Source organism: Fukomys damarensis, unplaced genomic scaffold (genome assembly GCF_012274545.1).
Source record: "Fukomys damarensis isolate Sample0158 unplaced genomic scaffold, DMR_v1.0_HiC HiC_scaffold_13, whole genome shotgun sequence".
Lineage (NCBI taxonomy): Eukaryota > Metazoa > Chordata > Mammalia > Rodentia > Bathyergidae > Fukomys > Fukomys damarensis.
Genome location: NW_022900925.1, coordinates 15750206 through 15770308, shown reverse-complemented (window position 1 = coordinate 15770308; position 20103 = coordinate 15750206). Strand labels below are relative to the sequence as shown.

General features: G+C 39.1%; 1 protein-coding gene across 4 annotated transcripts in view; it reads left to right on the top strand.

Annotated features, from left to right (window-relative positions):
• Vps53 (VPS53 subunit of GARP complex) overlaps positions 1 to 20103 on the top strand; it is a 171487-nt gene that overhangs the window by 123636 nt on the left and 27748 nt on the right. For all 4 annotated transcript variants that reach the window (XM_033762863.1, XM_033762861.1, XM_010642173.3 and 1 more), the window contains 3 exons: positions 3302 to 3384; positions 4375 to 4453; positions 16034 to 16182. In XM_033762863.1, coding sequence (XP_033618754.1) covers positions 3302 to 3384; positions 4375 to 4453; positions 16034 to 16182 — 311 coding nt within the window. The remainder of the gene's footprint in view (positions 1 to 3301; positions 3385 to 4374; positions 4454 to 16033; positions 16183 to 20103) is intronic.

The following is a 20103-nucleotide window of genomic DNA, read 5'->3' as shown; positions in this document are numbered from 1 at the left end:
TGTAAAATAGTATAACCATTTTGAGAAGCTGTTTGGCAATTACTATAAAATATTATGACCCAGGCCAGGGATTTAGCTCAGTGGTTCAGTGGCCTGCCTTGCAAGCGCAAGGACCCGAGTTCTATCCCTGGTACCAAAAATAAATAAATAAATAAATAAAATATTATGACCCAGCAATTTCATTTCCAGGTGTTTACCCAAGATAAATGAAAATACAGTATAACCACAAAAAGATGCATACATCTAAAGATATAAAGATACATATACATCTAAAGATACATATAAAGATGTTTATAGTTACCCTATTTGTAGTAGCTCAAAACAGTAAGCAATCCAGTGTCCCTGAAGGAGAATGGATAAATAAATCATGGCATAGCCATATAATGGACTATTCATTGACTGTAAAATGAGTGAACTGCTGATATACCTAATAACGTGGATGAATCTCAAAAACATGTTAGATGAAATAATGTATAGTATATGGTCTTATTTATTTAAATGTATTCAAACATGGGCAAAAGTAATCTGTGCTAATAGAAATCAGATAATACACGCCAGGGGGATGACCAGAAAGAGGAAAAGAAGCATGAGCGCACTTTCTGGGAGTATATTCTGTATCCTGTTATTGGTTATTACAGAGATGCATGTGATTGTCAAAACTTATCCAACTGAGACACTACAGATATGTGCATTTTTATAAGTTGATTATATTTCATTTTTAAAAATGAGACAAGAGACATATTAGTCCGTTGCCACATATGGTCCTTATTTGGGTCCTGATTCAAACTGTTATAAAATTGTATGACAATGAGGGAAATGTGAACGCTAACTATATTATGTGGTGTTGATATTAAAGGAATTATTAATTTTGTCGGTATGAGCCTTTATCTTTTAGAGCTATATATTGAAATATTTACAGATGGAATGATAGAATGTCTGGGATTTGCTTCAAAATAATTCAAGAGCTTGGGAAATGGGTGAGAGTGTAAATGAAACAAGGCTGGTCATGTAATAACAACTGGTGATGCTGGCTGAAAGGCACTTGCTATGTTGACTGTGCTGTTCTTTATTTTTTTAAATATTTGGAATTTTCCCAGTTAAATAGATATTTAAAGAAATATACACTCCTAAAATGTTTCAGATTTATAGCAATATATATGATGAAATTTTCCCATAATCTCATCCCTCAGAACAACCACTGTTATCTATTTAAATAATATATATTATTCTCCTAAACATTTTTCTGTATCTTTTTGTTTGTCCATTTGTTTGTTTTTTGAGACAGGGTCTCACTATGTAGTCGAGACTGACCTGGAACTCACTATGTAACCCAGGCTGGTCTCGAACTCACAGCAATCCTCCTGCCTCAGCCTCCCGAGTGCTGGGATTTCAGGCCTGTGCCACCACGCCCGGCTTGTTGTATCTTTTTAAATAAAAATGGACCCGTACTCTACATGTTATTCTATAACAACTTTTTAAAAAAACTAAATCACAGACATCTTTCCATGTCACTATTACCTCAACTTTTTAACACCTTCCACAGATCTTTATTAAGCACTTATTATGTACAGGACACTATAGCTGGTGTTCATTAACAATGGTGAACATAATAAGCAAGCTTATTTCTGTCAGGAAACTTAGAACTAATGGGAGAGGCAGATAATAACAAGTGAGCCAAGATTTAACTTCTGTTTCGTGGTAAGAGTCAGGAAGGAAACAAATGCTGCAGCACTGGAGTAAGGAAGTTGCCTGTGGAGGAGAATGTCGAAGGAGGGCCTTTCTGAGGAGGTGCTGTTAAAGTAGCGACGCGTGGTGAGAAGACACTGAATGAGGGGCTTGGAGAGTTAGAAGTGGCAGCACAGTGAATCAGTGGAGCCAAAGAGTAGGGGTGAGCAAGGAGCATTTCAGGGAGAGGAAGTAGAAGTGTGGACTGTGAGGATCCTTAGGGAGAAGGACCCTACTACGTCCCTAAAGTTTCAGAGGCCAGTATCCCTGAAGCCTCACACATAAGGTGGAAAGTAGCAAGACAGGGCCAGAGAGCTCGACAGGCCAAGGCATGTGTAGAAATTTGAATTTTATTTTCAGTGTATGTGGAAAGGCCATTGAAGATATTAAGCATTGATAAGCCTGTGCCATAATTTATCAGTCTTGTAGATGTACATGTAGATTGTTTCCAGAGTTTCAATAATATAAAGCAACACTAGAATGTGAACTTTCTGAGAACAGGATCTTACCTGTTCTGTTGCCTAAATAATCCCCTTACTCTTTTAAACAGCCTGACACTAAATAGGCTTTCGGTAAACATTGGTTGAATTAACAAATGTTACAAAAAATACTTGCATATCTCTGTACATTATTCTCATTTCATTGAAATTCATTTCTAGTTGTGAAATGAGGTTTATTTAAAGTTTTGCTTTTAAAATAAAATGCCTTCCAAAAAGATTATACTAATTTACACATCTCTAAAAGCATTTCAGAATTTAAAACTCTTAGGTTTAGGAGTGCTAGATTAGATTAATCAAAACCAGGGATGTTTTCAGATATTTACAATTACTGCACACAGTTGTATTTTTCTTTGAGACTCTAGGTCAGTGGCGACAAACTTGTGGCACGCGTGCTGCAGCGGTCACACAGAGCCCTCTCTGTTGGCATGCAAGCCAAGTCAACCCAGCAGCTGAGCATCAGAGAACAGTTGTTTTTTCTAACCTAAAACCAGTATTCAATTGCAGTGTTGGCACTGGCATTAAATAAGTGGGTTTTGGATTGTGGTTTGGCCACTCAGTCTCTGAAAGGTTTGCCATCATTGCGCTAGGTATTTTTTAATGTTTCTTTGCCACGTCACAGGCTAACAATGACGATAGGGATTTTTTCTTTGGTTTACTACACATCTCAAAACTTTAGCAAAGTGATTGGCCCATAGCAATATTCAGTGAATATTTTAACTGATTTTACTGCCACTCACCACCAGAGGTTTCCAGTGTTGGTGGACAAGTCTGCAGTTTATGGTACAGGGAATATTGTAAAATTGGAGTCTTTTCAAAATCAATAGTATGAGATATTAGGTTATTATGAAAAACAGATACAGCAGAGAGCTAAAGGGTATGGCTTCTGAGGAGGTTTATTTCTGGCCCTACCACCTACTATCTTGGATAAGTCATTCCAATTTCTCATCTGTAAAATGATAGCAGTCATAATAGAATGAATAAGTCCTATGAAAAGTATCTAGAGTTGTACCTATCATTACTGTGTTAATCCTTTGGATAATTACTAAAATGTTTCTGTTTGTCTCTTTTTTAAACAGCTAGAAGAAAAACTCAAGGAAAAAGTTGATGTAAGTCTCACAGAACGAATCAATCTCACAGGAGAAATGGACACATTCAGCACGTATGTATCTTGCACATGTCTACACAGGGGAGCTTGTCTTTTCTCCCTCATGGGGTGGCATGTGTCAGGCTGCTGGCTTTAGTCACTACAAAACCTAAGGGCTTTCCCGGGCCTTCTTTTGGACTGGTATTATTCTCCACTAGCCACTAAGAACAAGCATTAGAATTAGCAGCTGCCTCCTGTTCTGCCTCCTCAGATACATTCTCTTAGTTTATAGGTGTGGGGAAGATATCTTTGTGGTGACACTATCTGGAATAACAAAAACAAGAAATCATTCCTTGGCCATTCCTGCAGGAAAGTCTGGTTCCAGGGCCTCCCATCTGCCCTCACCTAAACCCACAGAGGGCCAGGCCACCTCCTGTGTTTTAGAACAGAAAATGTAACTGGCAAGATTTTAGCCATCAAAAGTATAAAAGTGTGTGCATGCCTCTGTGTATGTGTGTGTGTAAGAGAGGCAGACAGACAGACGCACAGACAGACAGACAGACAGAGGGGGCTGAGACTAGATTCTGTAAAACAATAAAGCCTTTTTGGAATATTTCTCTCCCTGGTATGACCTTGCAGTATTTCTGTTGTTTTCAGTTCCTAGTCCACTGCCATTAAATAGGATAGAGATGGGTCTGATTTCAGCTCTCATCAGCCATATATTGAAGAAAACTTTAAATTCTCAGTTCATTTCTTCCTCATAACTCTTTGTTGTTGTTTCCTTGTTGTTGTTGTTCTGATTTAAAACAATTGTATAAAAGAGGTACTTTTGGAGGAAAACTTGAAGAAGGACTCTCAAACTAGGCCTGAAAGCTGAGGTCCTGACTGGGTGGAGACACGAAGAAAGAGCCAACTGTTCCTTCATTGTCATTAATTCAAGCTCAAGCTTTTGTGATGAAATAATGTATCTTAATTTTACACAGGTGACTGATAGAAGGATCTGAGTCAGTCATTTAAATGGTGATTTTGTTAAGCTGTGACCACAATAGTTTGTTTGACTTGCAGTGTCATCTCCAGCAGCATTCAGTTGTTGGTTCAAGACCTAGATGCAGCCTGTGATCCTGCACTGACTGCCATGAGCAAGGTAGGGTTTTAGGAACTGGGTTCTCCCTAGACTTCCAAGAGTGACTGAAATGGTTTCTCTTGGACCTTGCTGGTAGCTTCTTTTGGACTCTTGAGTGCTTAAAGTGTCAGGTGAAAGGAGAATGGAAAGGCCTCATGGAGTCCCTCAAAGTGCACCACTTGTCTTTCACCTTACATAGTTGCTTGTCCTTTGAGAATAAGAGTGGGAATACATTTTTTTGGTGAATCTAAAGGAGATGTTGTCTTTGATTAGCATCTGACTTACTAAAACCATAATGTGGTTAAAACCAGAATGGGTTTTTTGGGGGAGCACCAGGGATCGAACTCAGGTCCTTGTGTTTGCGAGGCTGGCAACAGGCAGCACCACTGAGCTAAATCCCTAGCCCATTAGAATGGGTACTTTCATTAGTTTTTAAAGCAGTGACTTCTGACTCATTCTTCATTTTACAACTCTTTCTGAGCTTTGGTGCCAATACAAAATTATTTCATCAACTTATGCACTCGGGTTTCTTAAGGTCCCCATACTCCTTCAGTCAGCCCTTTGGTCTTAAATTCCCTCCTTTGACACTTACCATGTGCTATGCCATCTTGCTATTTTTGGCTTTTGTCTTTCTGTGCCTTTTTTTCCCCCAAACAATGTGTGGACCCTGTACACTACCCTTCCTCTCATGTATCTTGAATATAGAAGACTCTCATATCTGTTAATCAGGTTGAAAATAGACAATTCTTTATTGACTTTTTAAGCCCAAATACTGTAACATGAAGCTGTGCACTTTACAACCTTGTAGGACATGAAGGATTGACAAACAGAAAAATCTGATTGGGCTAAATCTGGCCCACTACCTTTTTTTGAAATAAATATTTATTGGAACACAACCAGGTTTGTTTATATTACTATCTATGGCTGCTTTTGTGCTGCAACAATAGAATTGAGTAATTATGACAGAAATTATATAGGCCACAAAACCAAAATATTTATTTTCTGAGCCTGCTCTAGAGTCACAGGCTCTTACAGCATTTTTGAAAATTCTAGAGAAGGAATTTGTGCAGAAAACAATGGAAAGAATCGTGACTTTGGAGTTAAACAGACCCAACTCTTCCAGTTTTTCCTTGGAAGGTGCTGAGGAAAGACTTAACCTGTCTGGGCCTATTACCTCCCCTATGTGTGAAGTGTGGCTGTCTGCCTGCCAGAGTTGTGAGGTGGAACATGAGGAAAGTGCCTGGTCTGGTACCAGCTGCATAGTAAATGCTCAGTAAGTGTTAGTTCTTTCCTTTTTGTCAGGAGGAGTGATCATGTCACAGATTCTGTAAACAGACATCTAGTCTGAAGTAGATTATAAATAACAAAATAGAACTAAATCCAAAACATTTGCTTTGGGGTTTTAATGAGTAAAATGGAAAGTTGTGAAATAGCTATTGTCACAAAGTCTACTCAAAAAGGTGATCTTCTCACCAATCAGATGCTGATAAGTATTTTCAGTGTTTACAAGCAGATACTCTGAACAGCCAGATTGAGGCTAATCCATTTTCTTAAAGGAACATGGCTGTGAGGATTCATTTTGTGGGTTCTGGTTATCCCCTTATTGCTGGTGAGCATTCACTATATCCTGAATGTGATCTGTTCCAGCTGTCATGGCTCCTGAGCTGCCACACACTACAGCCTGGAATGCAGCTGGTGAAAGAATTTTCACATTGACCAAGAGAAGATTGGAAGTTATTTTCTTTCAGTAAAATAACACTTGGAGGAGGTTTAACACTCCAGGTGTTGCTTATATGAACTGTCAGTTCATTAGGTGGATTTCCCTCTAGTGCCCCTCATACTCCACCATCCATTTCTCCCCCAGACCCACACCAGAAAAGATTAACAAAGACCATACCTCCAGAATGTTGTGTTTATATCATAGGAAAACCACAGACTTGGGAACACAGCAGCTGCAAGGCCATTACTTTTTGTCTGAGTCTTCTGCCGTTCTAGCAAAATGAAATCCATGTGATGAAAATAAACATGCCAAGTGGTCACAGATTGATTCAAAACACACCCTCTATTATTTGTGCCTGCATCCTGCTTCATGTAGTTTTTTCTAGTATTAAAAAACTTGTGTGATGGTGATTATTTTTGTCTCTAATTCCATCAGTTCAACTCACACTCATTCTCAGCACAGTACTGGGAGCTGTAAGTCCAGGAAAGGCATAGACATTATCCTAAGGTGCTTAGATTCCTATAAATGAGGGGAAAGAGATATGTGAGGTGAGAGGAATGCTCCCCTAACTGAAATAGAAGGTCTAAGAAATCAGTATCATAAGGAAAATACAAATTTTAAAAGGGGAGAGTTTGCATCTAGTAGGATAAGAGAAGGCTTTGTAAGCAAGTGGCATTTGAAGAGAAGAGGGCAAAATTTTGAATGATTTTGATTATAAAAAACATTCCAAAGGGGTGACAATGTTTGAAAAGCTCAGAAATATGTCAAAATTGCCAACCTTAATAAATGTCTTACTGGGACGGACATAGTCAAGATTAGAAACAAGGCTGCCCTCAAGAAGTTTATATTCTTTTGGGGAAAAAACTCAGGATAACCAGTGGTATAAATAGATGTTTTATAAATGGTGTGCAAAATGGGAATTGGGATTGCCAAAGTGGAATAGAGTAGTTGAACAATCCTGAATGGATGGAAGGAGGCTTCCCTGACAAGACGGACTGAATTGAGCACCGTGGTCATGTCTTTCTCCTAGGAGAAAACCAAAGTATCCCATGATCTCCTCCTTAGTTGGCATGCAGGGTTTTCATCATTTGCCCTTTCACTACCTACTAGCTCAATCTTTACCTCTGCTAAGTATGTAACCTACACATCAACCATTTTCACTTCCCTGAATGTGTATTCCTTTTTTGTGGCTTCCATGCCTTTCCTCATTCTGTTCTTTCTGCCTAGAATTATCTTCCTACTTACTATTGTCTGCTCATCACTACCTTATTTGATCCAGTTCAAATATCTGTCTCTTTTCTAAAATTGAGGTATAATTCACATAACACAAAATACACTCCCTGTAAAGTGTACAGCTTACTGGGTTTTAGTATATACATATAATTATATAGCTATCACCACTAATTCCAGGACATCTTCATCACCCCCATAATGTGGATTGAACTCAAGACCTTCACACTGAGTGACATCCCCTGCCCTTTTAAAAAAAAAAAAATTGTGTTTTTAAAAATTTTGAGACGGAGCCTTGCTAGGTTGCTTGAGCTAAGCTTGGACTTGCACAACTCCTACCTCAGTGTTCCAGAGTATTAGGGTTCCAGGTATCCATCACCATACCTTAGAAGATAAATGTGGCAGAAAGAAGAAGGAACCAAGGACTACAGGCACTCGTTTGACCAAAGAATAGTGACAGACATAGGTGACTACTGAGCAGCAGGTTGAGTTGTGTGGAGCTAGTACACTGGACATCTTTGTAGAGATGGCAGGGTCATAGACTCCCTGAAGTCCTTAAGCAAACAGCAAGTGCTACTGAAGATGATATGATGATCCTTGATGGTACTTATATAGCAGGGTTTCTTCAGCAAGTGGTATCCTGAAGCCAGCTCAAGGTCAGAATTGGTAATCCGCACATGTAACTCTTAGCTTCCTAGGTGTACAGCCTGCTGCTAGACAAGAAGAGGAAAATACAGAGTGGCCAAGTTTCACAGGAAATCATACAGATGCAGCCTTAAGCAAGCCATAGTCAAGCCATAGTAGAGGACAAGATATAATGAGAGTGTAGCAGTCCTTCTAAAACTAACTTTGAGATTACAAGAGTGTTGCTGATAAATTTTGTCAAAATGATCTTTCAGACCATTTTTCCCTCAGATACTGCGTTATTTCTTTAGATGAGTTCTAAGAGATGATAAGTTGCTATTTATTGAGCACTTACCAGGAATCAGACACCTAACAGCATTATTTCACTTAATTCAATCAAATGAGATATTTATGAGGTAGCTGTATTTGTCTTTTACAGAGGAGAACACTGAAACACAGAGAAGTTAAGTCACTGGTCCAGCATATCTTAGCCCATGACAGAGCCAGAATCCACATTCCCATCTCTCCAGGCAGGATTGCACCATGCCATGCATTCAGAGTGGGAGGAAGTCCTGGGAAATGTGGCAGCTGATGCAAAATCAGCTTAAGGAAGGTGGCTAGAGGTGAAAGAGCCGTAGGTCCACGTGTGCCCAAGACTGCTAGCTCCGTGTGAGTGTTCACGTGTCCTTGTTTATAGGCTCTTCAGGCATTCACAGCACCATGGTGTAGGTGTCAGCCTTCAGCATCTCTTGCTCTGTTGGGACAGTGTGACTTTCCTATAGGAGAGAGAATATGTTGAGCAGCCAGCCCAAGGGATTCCGGTCTCCTTCATAGATTTGCCCCTGCAAACTAATGAACTGTCCTTCTTGTATGTATGCTTCTACTTTTTCATATTATTCCCAGAGCATACAGCTTACAATGGTAAAGCCAGAAAGTTTAAAACAAGCCTACTGTTATTTAAGGTAGGTGTCTGGAGTGTTTTGGTGAAAAGATGAAGAGTTTTATCTTTTAAATTCTGCAGATTCTTAGGAATTAATATAACTATGATCTTGCAAGGGAGATTTTTTTTTTTTTTAAACCATGGCCTTCTTAAAAGGAACCACTGATCCTGTGTTCCCTTCTTTGCTATTTTTACTAGAGCTACTTACTAGGTTGAAAGAATCTAAGTCTCTGTCCAAAATCAAACACATTTAACTTTTTTTGCATTAATGGTAACTTTAGAAAAAGCAAAGAAAAAAACTGAATAAATTAAATTTCCTTACAGTCTGGCATGTAATTTCTATTAGATTTCAGGACTATGAACATGTACTAATTTAGGAAACTGCATTGCTATCCCACAAAGACATTTTGAAATAGCTAGAACAATCTTCAAATCTGTTCTCATTTTCTCAGTTATTAAAATGCAGATCTATTCAGAAGACCTACCAAGTACCATTTTTAACAAATCAAGTTCACTTTCTACTTACAATCAAGACATGACTTTCTTTTTCATAAAACATATTTTTGTCATGATAAAAGCAAACCACCTTTATTATATATAATACAAATATTTTTAAAAGAAGAAAATTTCAGCCAGGGATGGTGGCACATGTTTGTAATCCCAGCACTTGGTAGACTGAGGCAAGAGGATCACAAGTTTAAATTACATTACATTAGATTACATTAGAGAGACCCTGGATTACATTAGAGAGACCCTGCCTCATAAAAATAGAAAGAAAAAAACATTTAAACATTTAAATCATCCCTAAATCCAGTTAACAGTTCTATTTATTTTAATTTGTCATTTTATGCAAATATATTTTAAAAGCAAAATGAGTTTGTACTTTACACATTGTTTTACAACGTGGTTTTCTCCTTTAGCAGGTTTTAATAGTGTTCCATATCATTTAGAGCTCTGTGTTTAGTGATTACATAATATTCCATAGTGAAAACATTTAATGTTAAAATCATAAAAATAGAGTTAGTTACCATGATATCAAGCTAATATTACACTTGGAATGGTGTATGTGAAGCAGTAGAACAGCATTCCATGGATTATCTTTCAATAATAGATTATAAATATTCACATGATCCCGGTTTTATAGATGAGAAAACTGAGGCTCAGGTTAGGTTATGGGCTGGGGATTTAGCTCAGTGGTTCTGCTGCCTGCCTCACAAGCTCAAGGTCCTGAGTTTGATCCCTGGTACCAAAACAAACAAACAAACAAAAAAGGTTAGGCAACTTGCCCAAGTCACACACTTAGTCACACACTTACATAGACAGTATTAGAATTCAGACCAGCTGATTCTGGATTTCTTCATTTTATTTATTTATTTCAAAGAAACACTTTTCTTCATTTTAAATACTATAATCTGCTGCTTCCCCTAAAATGTATTTAATCCATTTTTTTTTATGACTACTTAGGTGATTTTCAGATTTCACATTTATAGGTAGCTTTGTGTATATATATTTTTTCTTTTTTGAACATTCATAACTACTACCCAGATTAATTTGCCTTAAAGGGAATTGCAATGATCAAAGCCTATGTAAATGTTAAAATTTTAATATAGAATGATGAGATTCATTTTGGTAAATTGGTATAGATATTTAACATGTCTTGATCATTTTCTACACCCTTCTCTTTTACTCATCTCCAAAAGACTACCTTCTAGTTTTCTGCCATCCCTCCTTTATTTATCTGTAAATGTTGATTTTTTTATAGGTGTTTGCAGATTGTGAAGAAAGGTTTGTGCTGTATAAAATTACTTTCCCATTGGCCCAGCAATGAATGCAATATAGTCCCTAAACCCTTTGTTACTTCCCTGCCTATTGTGAATCTTGATTTTTCCTTGCTTGAGTTAAGGAGCATGTATCTTTGAGCAAAGATATAAAATGTATCATTCCTTTATTTCCTCTACACTGCTATCACCAAGACAACATCATCAATATATCTGCTCTTTCATCCTAGACTGATTTTTCTTACCCCAGTTCCCCCAGCTAATTTCAGGTTGATTTAGGGTAGTAACTCTTCTTTGGGAAGAACATGGACTTTGAGTTTAGACCAATGTCTAGATCTCAGTCATGCTAAATAACTAGTTATGTGTCATTAGACAAGTCACCCATTGTTCTGAGTCTGTCTTGTCATCTATAAAGCAGGAGTGATACCTCCTTCACTGTACTGTTGTAAACAATAAATTCATGTGAAAATGTCACTCACAGTACTTAGTACACAGTAGGTGGTCATAAATATTCCTACACAACATTTGGTCCAATGCTGTGTGTGTAGAAAGTGCCTGTAAATATAGAAGATGCTTATTGTAGGAGAAAAAATAGCCCAGACAAGCATGAGAGAGAGTGAATGTGTGCCTGAGTAATGGTTTGGGGCCCACAGCTCAGCAACCTAAACCACAACATAGACCCGCCCCCCCAGTTGGCCCGCCTAAACATCTGGGATTATGATCTGAATATAATTCAAAGGTCAAAATTAATAGGTGGGAATTTAAATTTTCAGGTGAGGAAAATAAGTTTCTCAGGAGACCTGCTTCAAAGCTTTAGAAATATAAAAAACAAACAAAAAAACTAGTAAGCTATTTGTGGAGCTGTGTTGTCAAATCATTGGATTGGTCAGAGTTCCCTGCTACTCTGGGCTTTCTCTAGGAATAGTGAGGGTCTCCCATTCTTCCCTGGAATGTTATCAAGTGGACCACACACTTCAGGCAGCAGAAGCATAGCCCTCAGGATGTACTTGGGCCCCACATTCTCTTCCTGAGGTTAAATTTGGAGTCATGGTTGCTTTGATCATTACTAACTTGCTTGCTCTTCTGTCAGCCCTGCATCTTTGGTACTACTCTTTTGCAGACTTTCTTTCTTGTTGTTTACAATAGTATCAAATGAACACCATCTGGTATTCAAACCCATTCCACATCACCTTACCCATAAACAAAAAGTACAAAAGAAAAAGCTTTAAATTATAAAGGAGTGACTTTTAAATGTCAGATGCAAACTTGGAAACATTGAAATCTTATTTCTACTGACGGTTTTTCCTGATGTTTTTTTCCTCCAGTGCAAACTGCCACTTGTTTCCTTTTTTGAAAGAGATCTTTGGCCGGAGATGTAGCTTAGTGGCCCTGCACCTGCCTGGCAAGCACAAGGTCCTAAGTTTGATCCCTGGTACCAAAAAAAAAAGACAAAAGAGACCCTTGCCTAATCACTGTATATTTCATTAGCTTCTTGAGAAATAGAGCTTACTTTTAACTAAGTCCAAGCTAAAATGCTTTTATTCTTATTTGTTTATTTTACAAGTGTCTAGCAAACAGCCTGATGTTGTACTTGGGCTTAAGTAAGACATGATTATCTCAACTCTATCATTTCTCAGCTGTGTAACTTTGGGCAAGTTGCATAATCTCTGTGAGCTTTTTTTGAATTTCCTTATCTACAAGATTATTGTGAAAATTAAGCAACTTTATGAATGAAAAGTGAGTGAAATTTTATTTTATATATATATATGTATATGTATATGTATATGTATATGTATATGTATATGTATGTATGTATATCGACCTGCAGGTGGTAGGTCGTAACATAGATTTCTTGGGCAAGTTACAGCCCAAATTTTAATTGACCCAGATGGCAGAGAGCAAGGATCAAGCATCTGAAACAATAATTGGAGAAAATCACTGATAACTGTATTTTGCACATTTAAAAAAAATAGTAAAAGCAATGTCAATTTTCATTATTTTCCAGTACTTTAAATCATTTCTTATGTGATTGAGCTGACTAAAATTTAAAATAATGAGTCCACTTAACTTTTGCCAATATTTCTTTTAACTTGACCAATGGAATTAGAACTGGCTAAAATATTGAAGCAAATCAAATTTTTACACATATATCCCAAATGTGAACACCTACCTGCTTGGGCAATGGTTATTAGAGGAGTTAGATGATGTGCATACAAATTAGAGCAGGAAATTGCAGAAATCCCACACCCCATGCTCTGTCTTGCTGCAGTGTTGCTTTGTAACCAATGACAGAACACATCACCACCTCCATTTATGATTATCTTCTGTGAGTCTAGAACGGTTTATTTGTCTTGTTGTTGTTATTGTTCTTGTTTGTTTTTTGAGACAGCGCCTCACTATGTAGTTGAGACTGACCTGGAACCCACTAGGTAGCCCTGGCTGGTCTCAAACTCACAGCGATCCTCCTGCCTCAGCCTACCAAGTGCTGGGATTACAGGTGTGCACCACCACACCCGGCTGCTGTTTTTTGTTTTTGGTGAGGGGGGATAGAATTTGGGTCATTGAACTTGCGAGGCAGGTGGCAGAACCACTGAGCTAAATCCCCTGTCCCTATGTAGATAATTATTTACAACCTGTTTTGGGATTTTAAAATATACAGTGCTACCAGCTTGGAAAGCAACAATAATTTCCATGGAGAGCTTCATGTTGACTGGAGGTGGGAGCACTGGGCCCTGCCCAGTTCACTTGCATTCTGCTCAATGTCTTGCTGCAGAGCTGGAGGTGAGAAGGTAAAATATAGTAACAGCTCCTGTCAGTTTGGGCCTCACTCTGTGAGCTCATTGAAAATTCCCTAGGATGCTCATCTTGTGTGGAAGGGTCAGATCTTTAAAATCTGATGGAAGAAGAGCCTCTCTAATAAGGTAAAAGATAAAAAGGAAAACATTACACATAACTGAAACATTTGAATAAAAGTCAATTTGCTTTCTACTACTTCTCCATTGTTTCTCCTTTTTTCCAGTAGATTTTCCTTTTCTTGCTGGGTACAGTGCCGCACATCTGCAGTCCCAGCTACCTGAGAGATTGAGATGGGAGGATTGCTTGAGCCCAGGATTTGGAGAACAGTTTGAACAGTATAATGAGACCCCCATTAAAATTTTTTTCCCCTGGAGCCTGGTTATGAAACTTTGTATTAGCTTCTTTATATGCTGAGAGCCTTGTTTTCTTTTTCCTCTCTCTCTCTTTTTTTGTAGTAGTAAGGATTGAACCCAGGACCTTGGGCAATCACTCTACCACTAAAACGCATTCCCCACCTTTTTATGTATATTTTAAATTTTGACTGTCCCTTGCTAAATTGCCCAAGCTGGCCTCAAACTTTGCATCAGCCTCCTAAGTAGCTGACATTACAGGCATGTGCCACTGCATTCAACTCTGGGCCTTGTTTTTTTATCTATATAGTGAAGATGAAGGTACCTTCCTGCTTTTCTAAGGTTTTGTGCTCACACATACCTATAATTTCTAGAATCCAAACATCTGCTGATTTGAAGAAGCATTAAGACAAAACAGTCCTTTTAGCTTCCCAGGGCTGGAGAATCGTCCACATACAATGTGATTCTTTTAAACAAGTTGTCTCAGTATTGAATTTTTCTTTTCCCTAAAAGCTCTATAAAAATAGTGTTTTCTTGCCAAAGACAGCAAGCCCCAAAAACCACTGACCTCCTATGAGCAGTCTATGGTTTGTGTTTGGCTTGGGATCTGTTTAGCCCTGTTCTGAGAGGCTGACTCAGCAGTTCTCCTCCAGCGCAGCCCCACTCTTGTCAGGATCTGGGTGCCCGTTCCCTGCCAACCAGGCTAGGAACCCATGCTGCCCCTGTCCCCCCTTATACACATGGGGCTTCCTTCTGTTTTCCAGAGTATGTCCTCTAAGTCTCCTCAGGATGTCAGAGCACGAGCTTATTTTTGTTCATGGCCTGAGATTTATCAGTCTTGTGGCATCTGTCTCCCCTGAGCTTCTCACCTCTATAGTCCCTGTTCCTCTCTCTGCCCTGTTCCCCTTGTTGCTATCTTACTTTCCAATCAGCTCCTCCTGTTTTCTGGAGATCCTCTTTCCTTTCCCTTTATTGAAATTTCATCAAACTCCCAAGGTTTTAGAACCTTGAGATTCTTTTCTGCGCTCACACATTTTGTTGTTGTTTTTACTATACTGGGTGTTAGACTCAGCACCTTCACAGTGAGGTACACCCTAGTCTTTTTTTTTGAAACAAGGTCTCACTAAATTGCCCATGCTGGTCTTGAATTTGCAATCCTGTCTCAGTCTCCCAGAATGCTGGGATTATAGGTGTGCACAACAGCACCTTGCTCTGCATACTTTTTTTAAATGCTGGGGCTGGGATTTAGCTCAGTGGTTCCACTACCTGCCTTGCAAGTGCAAGGTCCCAAGTTTGATTCCCAGTTCAAACAAACAAAAAGTTAAAATGTTGCTGGGAGTGGTGATGCACACCCATGATCCCAACACAGCACTCAGGGAGGCTGAGACAGGAGGATCACTGTGATTTCAAGGCCAGTTTGGGCTCTATAATAAGTTAAGGGCCAGGCTGGCTGGACTACATAGCAAGACCCTGTCTCAAAAAAACAAAAAATAAATAAAATGTTTTTATTGCAGAAAATTTAAAGTATATCCAAAAGCAGAGAAAACAGCATAGTGAACCCATGTACCCATCACCCAGCCTTACTAATCATATTTGATTTGCATCCCCATTCCCTTCCCCCATCCCCACAGTATTTTGAAGCAAATCTCATATGTCCTAAAATTTCTTTCTTAATTCCAAATTTGCTTGTGAGGAGGTATAAATTAATCCTCTTCTAGATATCACTGCATTTAGCCTGGCCACCTCTCTGATCTCCCAGGCTCTATCTCCTTGGAAATAGATGTCCCTCCCTGTGGTCCCACACTCTCACTGGTAGAACAGTTGACAGAATAAAATCCTCATTCATCAACCTAGTGAGGGTCCCATTACAAGACAGCAACTTAGATGGGAAAGAGAGGCTCTTAGAAGGATGATGGGGACCCATAGGAAAAAGAGGTGCCTGTGTTCTACTTCTCCCTTAAGTCAAAGGTGGGCATGCTTGTTTTTATTCATGATGAGCCTCTATGTTACAGAATGGATAAGAGAAATTCCTCAAAGCAAAAGGGAACAACTCCTGCCAATCAGTGACCTAATTTCCATTCCGCCCTTTTCCTTACCCAGTAACAGGCAACAGGTTCCCCTGTGAAGGGTCTAAAGCCTGTTCCTGTCCTATTTCTATTTCAGATGCAGTGGCAGAATGTGGAGCATGTCGGTGACCAGAGCCCCTATGTCACCTCTGTCATTCTTCACATTAAGCAGAATGTCCCCATCATCCGTGACAACCTGGCTTCCACACGGAAATACTTTACTCAGTTCTGCATTAAATTTGCAAAGTAAGTTCTGGAGCATTCTCATCATTGAGTTGTTTTTAATTTTTAAATAAACTTTATGTTTTAGAGCAGTTTTAGTGTCACAGAATAACTGAGCATAAGGTACAGAGATTTCCCATGTACTTCCTGACCCCACTTGCACAGACTCCTCCAGCATTAACACGCCCACCAGAGTTGTACATTTGTTGTAATTGATAAACCCAAACAGGCATATTATCACCCAAAGTCTGTATTCACTGTTGATGCTGTACATTCTGTGGGTCTGGACAAATCCATAATGACGTGTCTCTGCCATTATGGTATCATGCTCAGTGGTGGCTTTTTTTTTAACTTTTATTAGTACATATTAATTTTACAAAATTTTGGGTTTCAATGTGGTATTTTCATATATTCATTAACATATTTTGATAATATCCATCCCCCTTATCCTTCCCCATATTCCCTATTTTTCTTCCCCTTTATTCCCTTCCTCTTATCTAATAATAGTCTCCCTTTGCCGGTTGTGGTGGCTCACGCCTATAATCCCAGCAGGCTAACGCGGAAGGATTGCTGTGAGTTCGAGACCAGCCTGGGCTACATAGTGAGTTCCAGGTCAGTCTCAACTACATAGTAAGACCCTGTCTCAAAAAAAAACAAACAAAAAAATAGTCTCCCCTTTACTTTTACATCTTTTCCCCCTCCCTCCTGTACCAGGAATCAAACTCAGGATCTTGCACTTGCTAGGCAGGTGTGGTGCTACTGAGCTAAATCCCTGGCCCCCATCTTATTTTTTTGTTGCTGTTAAAAATCACACATATTAGGGACAATGTAAAAACTTGTCTTTCTGAGGCTGGAGAATATTGCTTACCATGATGATTTCTAGTTCTAGCCATTTTTCTACAAATAACATAATTTTGATTTTGATGGCTGAATAATATTTAACTGTGTATATAGATCATGGTTTATCTGTTCATCTCTTTATTATTATTTTTTTTGCATCTGTTCCTCTCTCAATGGGCACCTCAGCCAGTTCCATAACTTGTGAATTATGCCGCAATAAACATGCGCATACAGATACTCTATAGTATGTTGACTTTAATTCCTTTCGATTATACCAAGGAATGGTATAGCAGAGTCATATGGTAGCTCTGTTTTTAGTTTCTTCAGGAACTTCTACACTGATTTCCATAGTGGCTATACTAATTTACATTCCTACCAGCAGTAGAGAAACCTTCCTTCTCATCCTTACCAGCATTTGTCATTTTTCTTTATTCTTGATGATAGCCATTCTGACCAGGGTGAGGTAGAATTTCAGTGTAGTTTTGATTTACATTTCCCTAATGGCTAAAGATTCACCAAAGTTATTTTATTTTATTTTTCAACAGAGTTATTTTAATGCCATATTCACCACCTGCCATGCTCACAATTCAGGGGTTCCTACCACCCAGCTGGGGCTCATTCTGGTGCCTATAGGCAAACTAATATTAACCTGACTCCTGAAGGGCTATAATACTAAAGCTAAATCTTCTATTTAAGGTCATATATATGTAGTAGCGATATAATCATAAACCACATCAAGGCTAACAAAAATGAGCCAGGGTTTCCTATTGTTTGAAAATATATACGTATAACGACCCTCTGCCCACGTTTGGATAATTAAAATTATTTTTCAGGGAATTTGTGTGTACATTTTATCTCTCTGACTAGATTATAAACTTTTTAAGGATAGGAGTCATCAAACTTATGGCTCTTTTAAGACTCCTCTCTTCCTTCTTCTTTTTTTTTTTGGTACCGGAGATCAAACTCGGGTCCTTGCACTTGCGAGGCAGGCAGCAGAACCACTGAGCTAAATCCCTGGCCCTCCATAATATTTATTAATGTAGCTGCTAGAGTTTGTCCACTTGTAGATATTCCTGGGTCCGGAGAAGGTACTAGGAGTTGGGAAGAGCCTGTCAGCTTCATTGCCAAGGTAGATGGAAGAAACACTGAACTATATACATGTCTTCTGTCACATCCTCATGTGTGTCCATTTCTGGCTTGAGTTTTGAAGCAAGGAAATAGTTTGGTCCTTTGCAAATCAACATCTGGTGATAGCACTGTTTCTCATGAGACCAGGCAATGTAGAAAGCCAATGCTTCTCCTGGCCAATTATCAAACAAGTATTTTGGCAAACTTCTCAGAGAAGAGCTTTGGGAAAGTCAGCCATGTCCAAGCTACTGTATTTGGGTTATTCTCATCCAGGTCCCAGGGTGATTCAAGACCAAATTTCTGTCTTCTCCAAATCTCTCCCATTTTGTATTCAATTAGAACTTTTGCTCTCTGACACTAATAAATTCCTAAGGTGCAACTATTACAGAGTGGCCTGTAGAGTTAGCTTTCATTCTACCTTGTCAGGAAAGGATAGAGTGGACTCTCCAAGGAGGCATTAATGTCTGCAGTGTGGCAGGTGGACCAGGAGCTGACATTCCCTTCACTCTCTGAGTGCTCATTAATGTGTATTAAAAGCATTGTCAATAAATCACATAGTGACATTCCACATAAATGCTGGTAGAAATGTCTCTGTAAAAATTTGCTGTGACTAAAACTCTCCATTCTGGTTACCCAGGGATCTGATTGAACTCACCTTAGAGTAAATAAGGAAGCCATCGCTTAGCTTGTGTGAGTATTAGCCACACATTCTCTCAGAGCCCTTTAATTTTATTACTAAGCTCATATTGACTGAACTGGGAATCGGATGCCTGCTCACATCTGGAAAAGTTCAAACTATGATCTAGAAAGTATTTCGGCTTTAGTCAGTCGTACCCTCATTTTTGTTTGTTTGTTTGGTTGGGTTTTTTGTACCAGGGATCGAACTCAGGACCTTGCACTTGCGAGGCAGGCAGAACCACTGAGCTAAATCTCCAGCCCAAACCCTCTCATTCTTGTAAAATCTCAGCCTCATTCCAATAACTTGAGAGGTGGGGGTTGTGAGGAGACCCTTCCCCAACCAAGGGCAACACCATTACCATCCTAATGACCCAGAGACGCCCATAGCATTTACCTACCACATTGCTGAGAACTGTGCCTCAGAGACATGACTCTGGTCCCTGTGGTTCCCTGGCCTATCCCGTGTAGACTAGTGCACAGAGCCAGTTCAAGGGCACAACCACAGGTTACTGTAATGTGAATTAAGTACCTTGGACTACAAACTATGTGTCTAGTTGGAATTATTAACTCAGCCTCACATTACTTGTCTGGCTCTGGTTTTCAGCTCTGAGGATTCTTTTACAAATGGTCCTTTGTTCACTCTGCCTCTCAGTCAGCAGGCCTGCCCCTAGATCTGATCTCTGGACTTCAAATTCCTTTTCTGTAACCTCCTGCCCCACCCATGCAAATCTACCCATGGCTCCTTTGCCTCCATTTGATGTCTGTAGGGACAGTAGCCTTTCCTGTTTAAACATCAAGGTCACACCCTGGTTGGAACTGCAGTTTATAAGAAATTTTTTTTTCTTCTTTTTTTTTTTTTTTTTTTTTTTTTTTTTTTTTTTTTTTTGGTACCAGGGATCGAACATGGGTCCTTATGCTTGCCAGGCAGGTGGTGGAACCACTGAGCTAAATCCCTGGCCCTGGAACTGCAATTTGAACTACAAGCAACTACCCTCATCCACTAAGCTGACTCCCCTCTATTCAGTAATGGAGATAGTAAGACAAATCACTTAATAGTGGTTAGGAGGGCAAAATAGGAAGTTACAGGTAAATTTCCAGGTAAAGTGCTGGTACCAATCTGACAGTCAAAAAGTGGCAGCCACTACCATTATTAAAATATTAACTATTGGACCAGGGATTGAGCTCAGTGGTGTCGCTACCTGCCTCACAAGCACGAGGTCCAGAGTTTGATTCCTGGTACCAAAAAATTAACTATTTATTGAAATGCATTCATTTCAGCATCTCCTACATTCCACACAC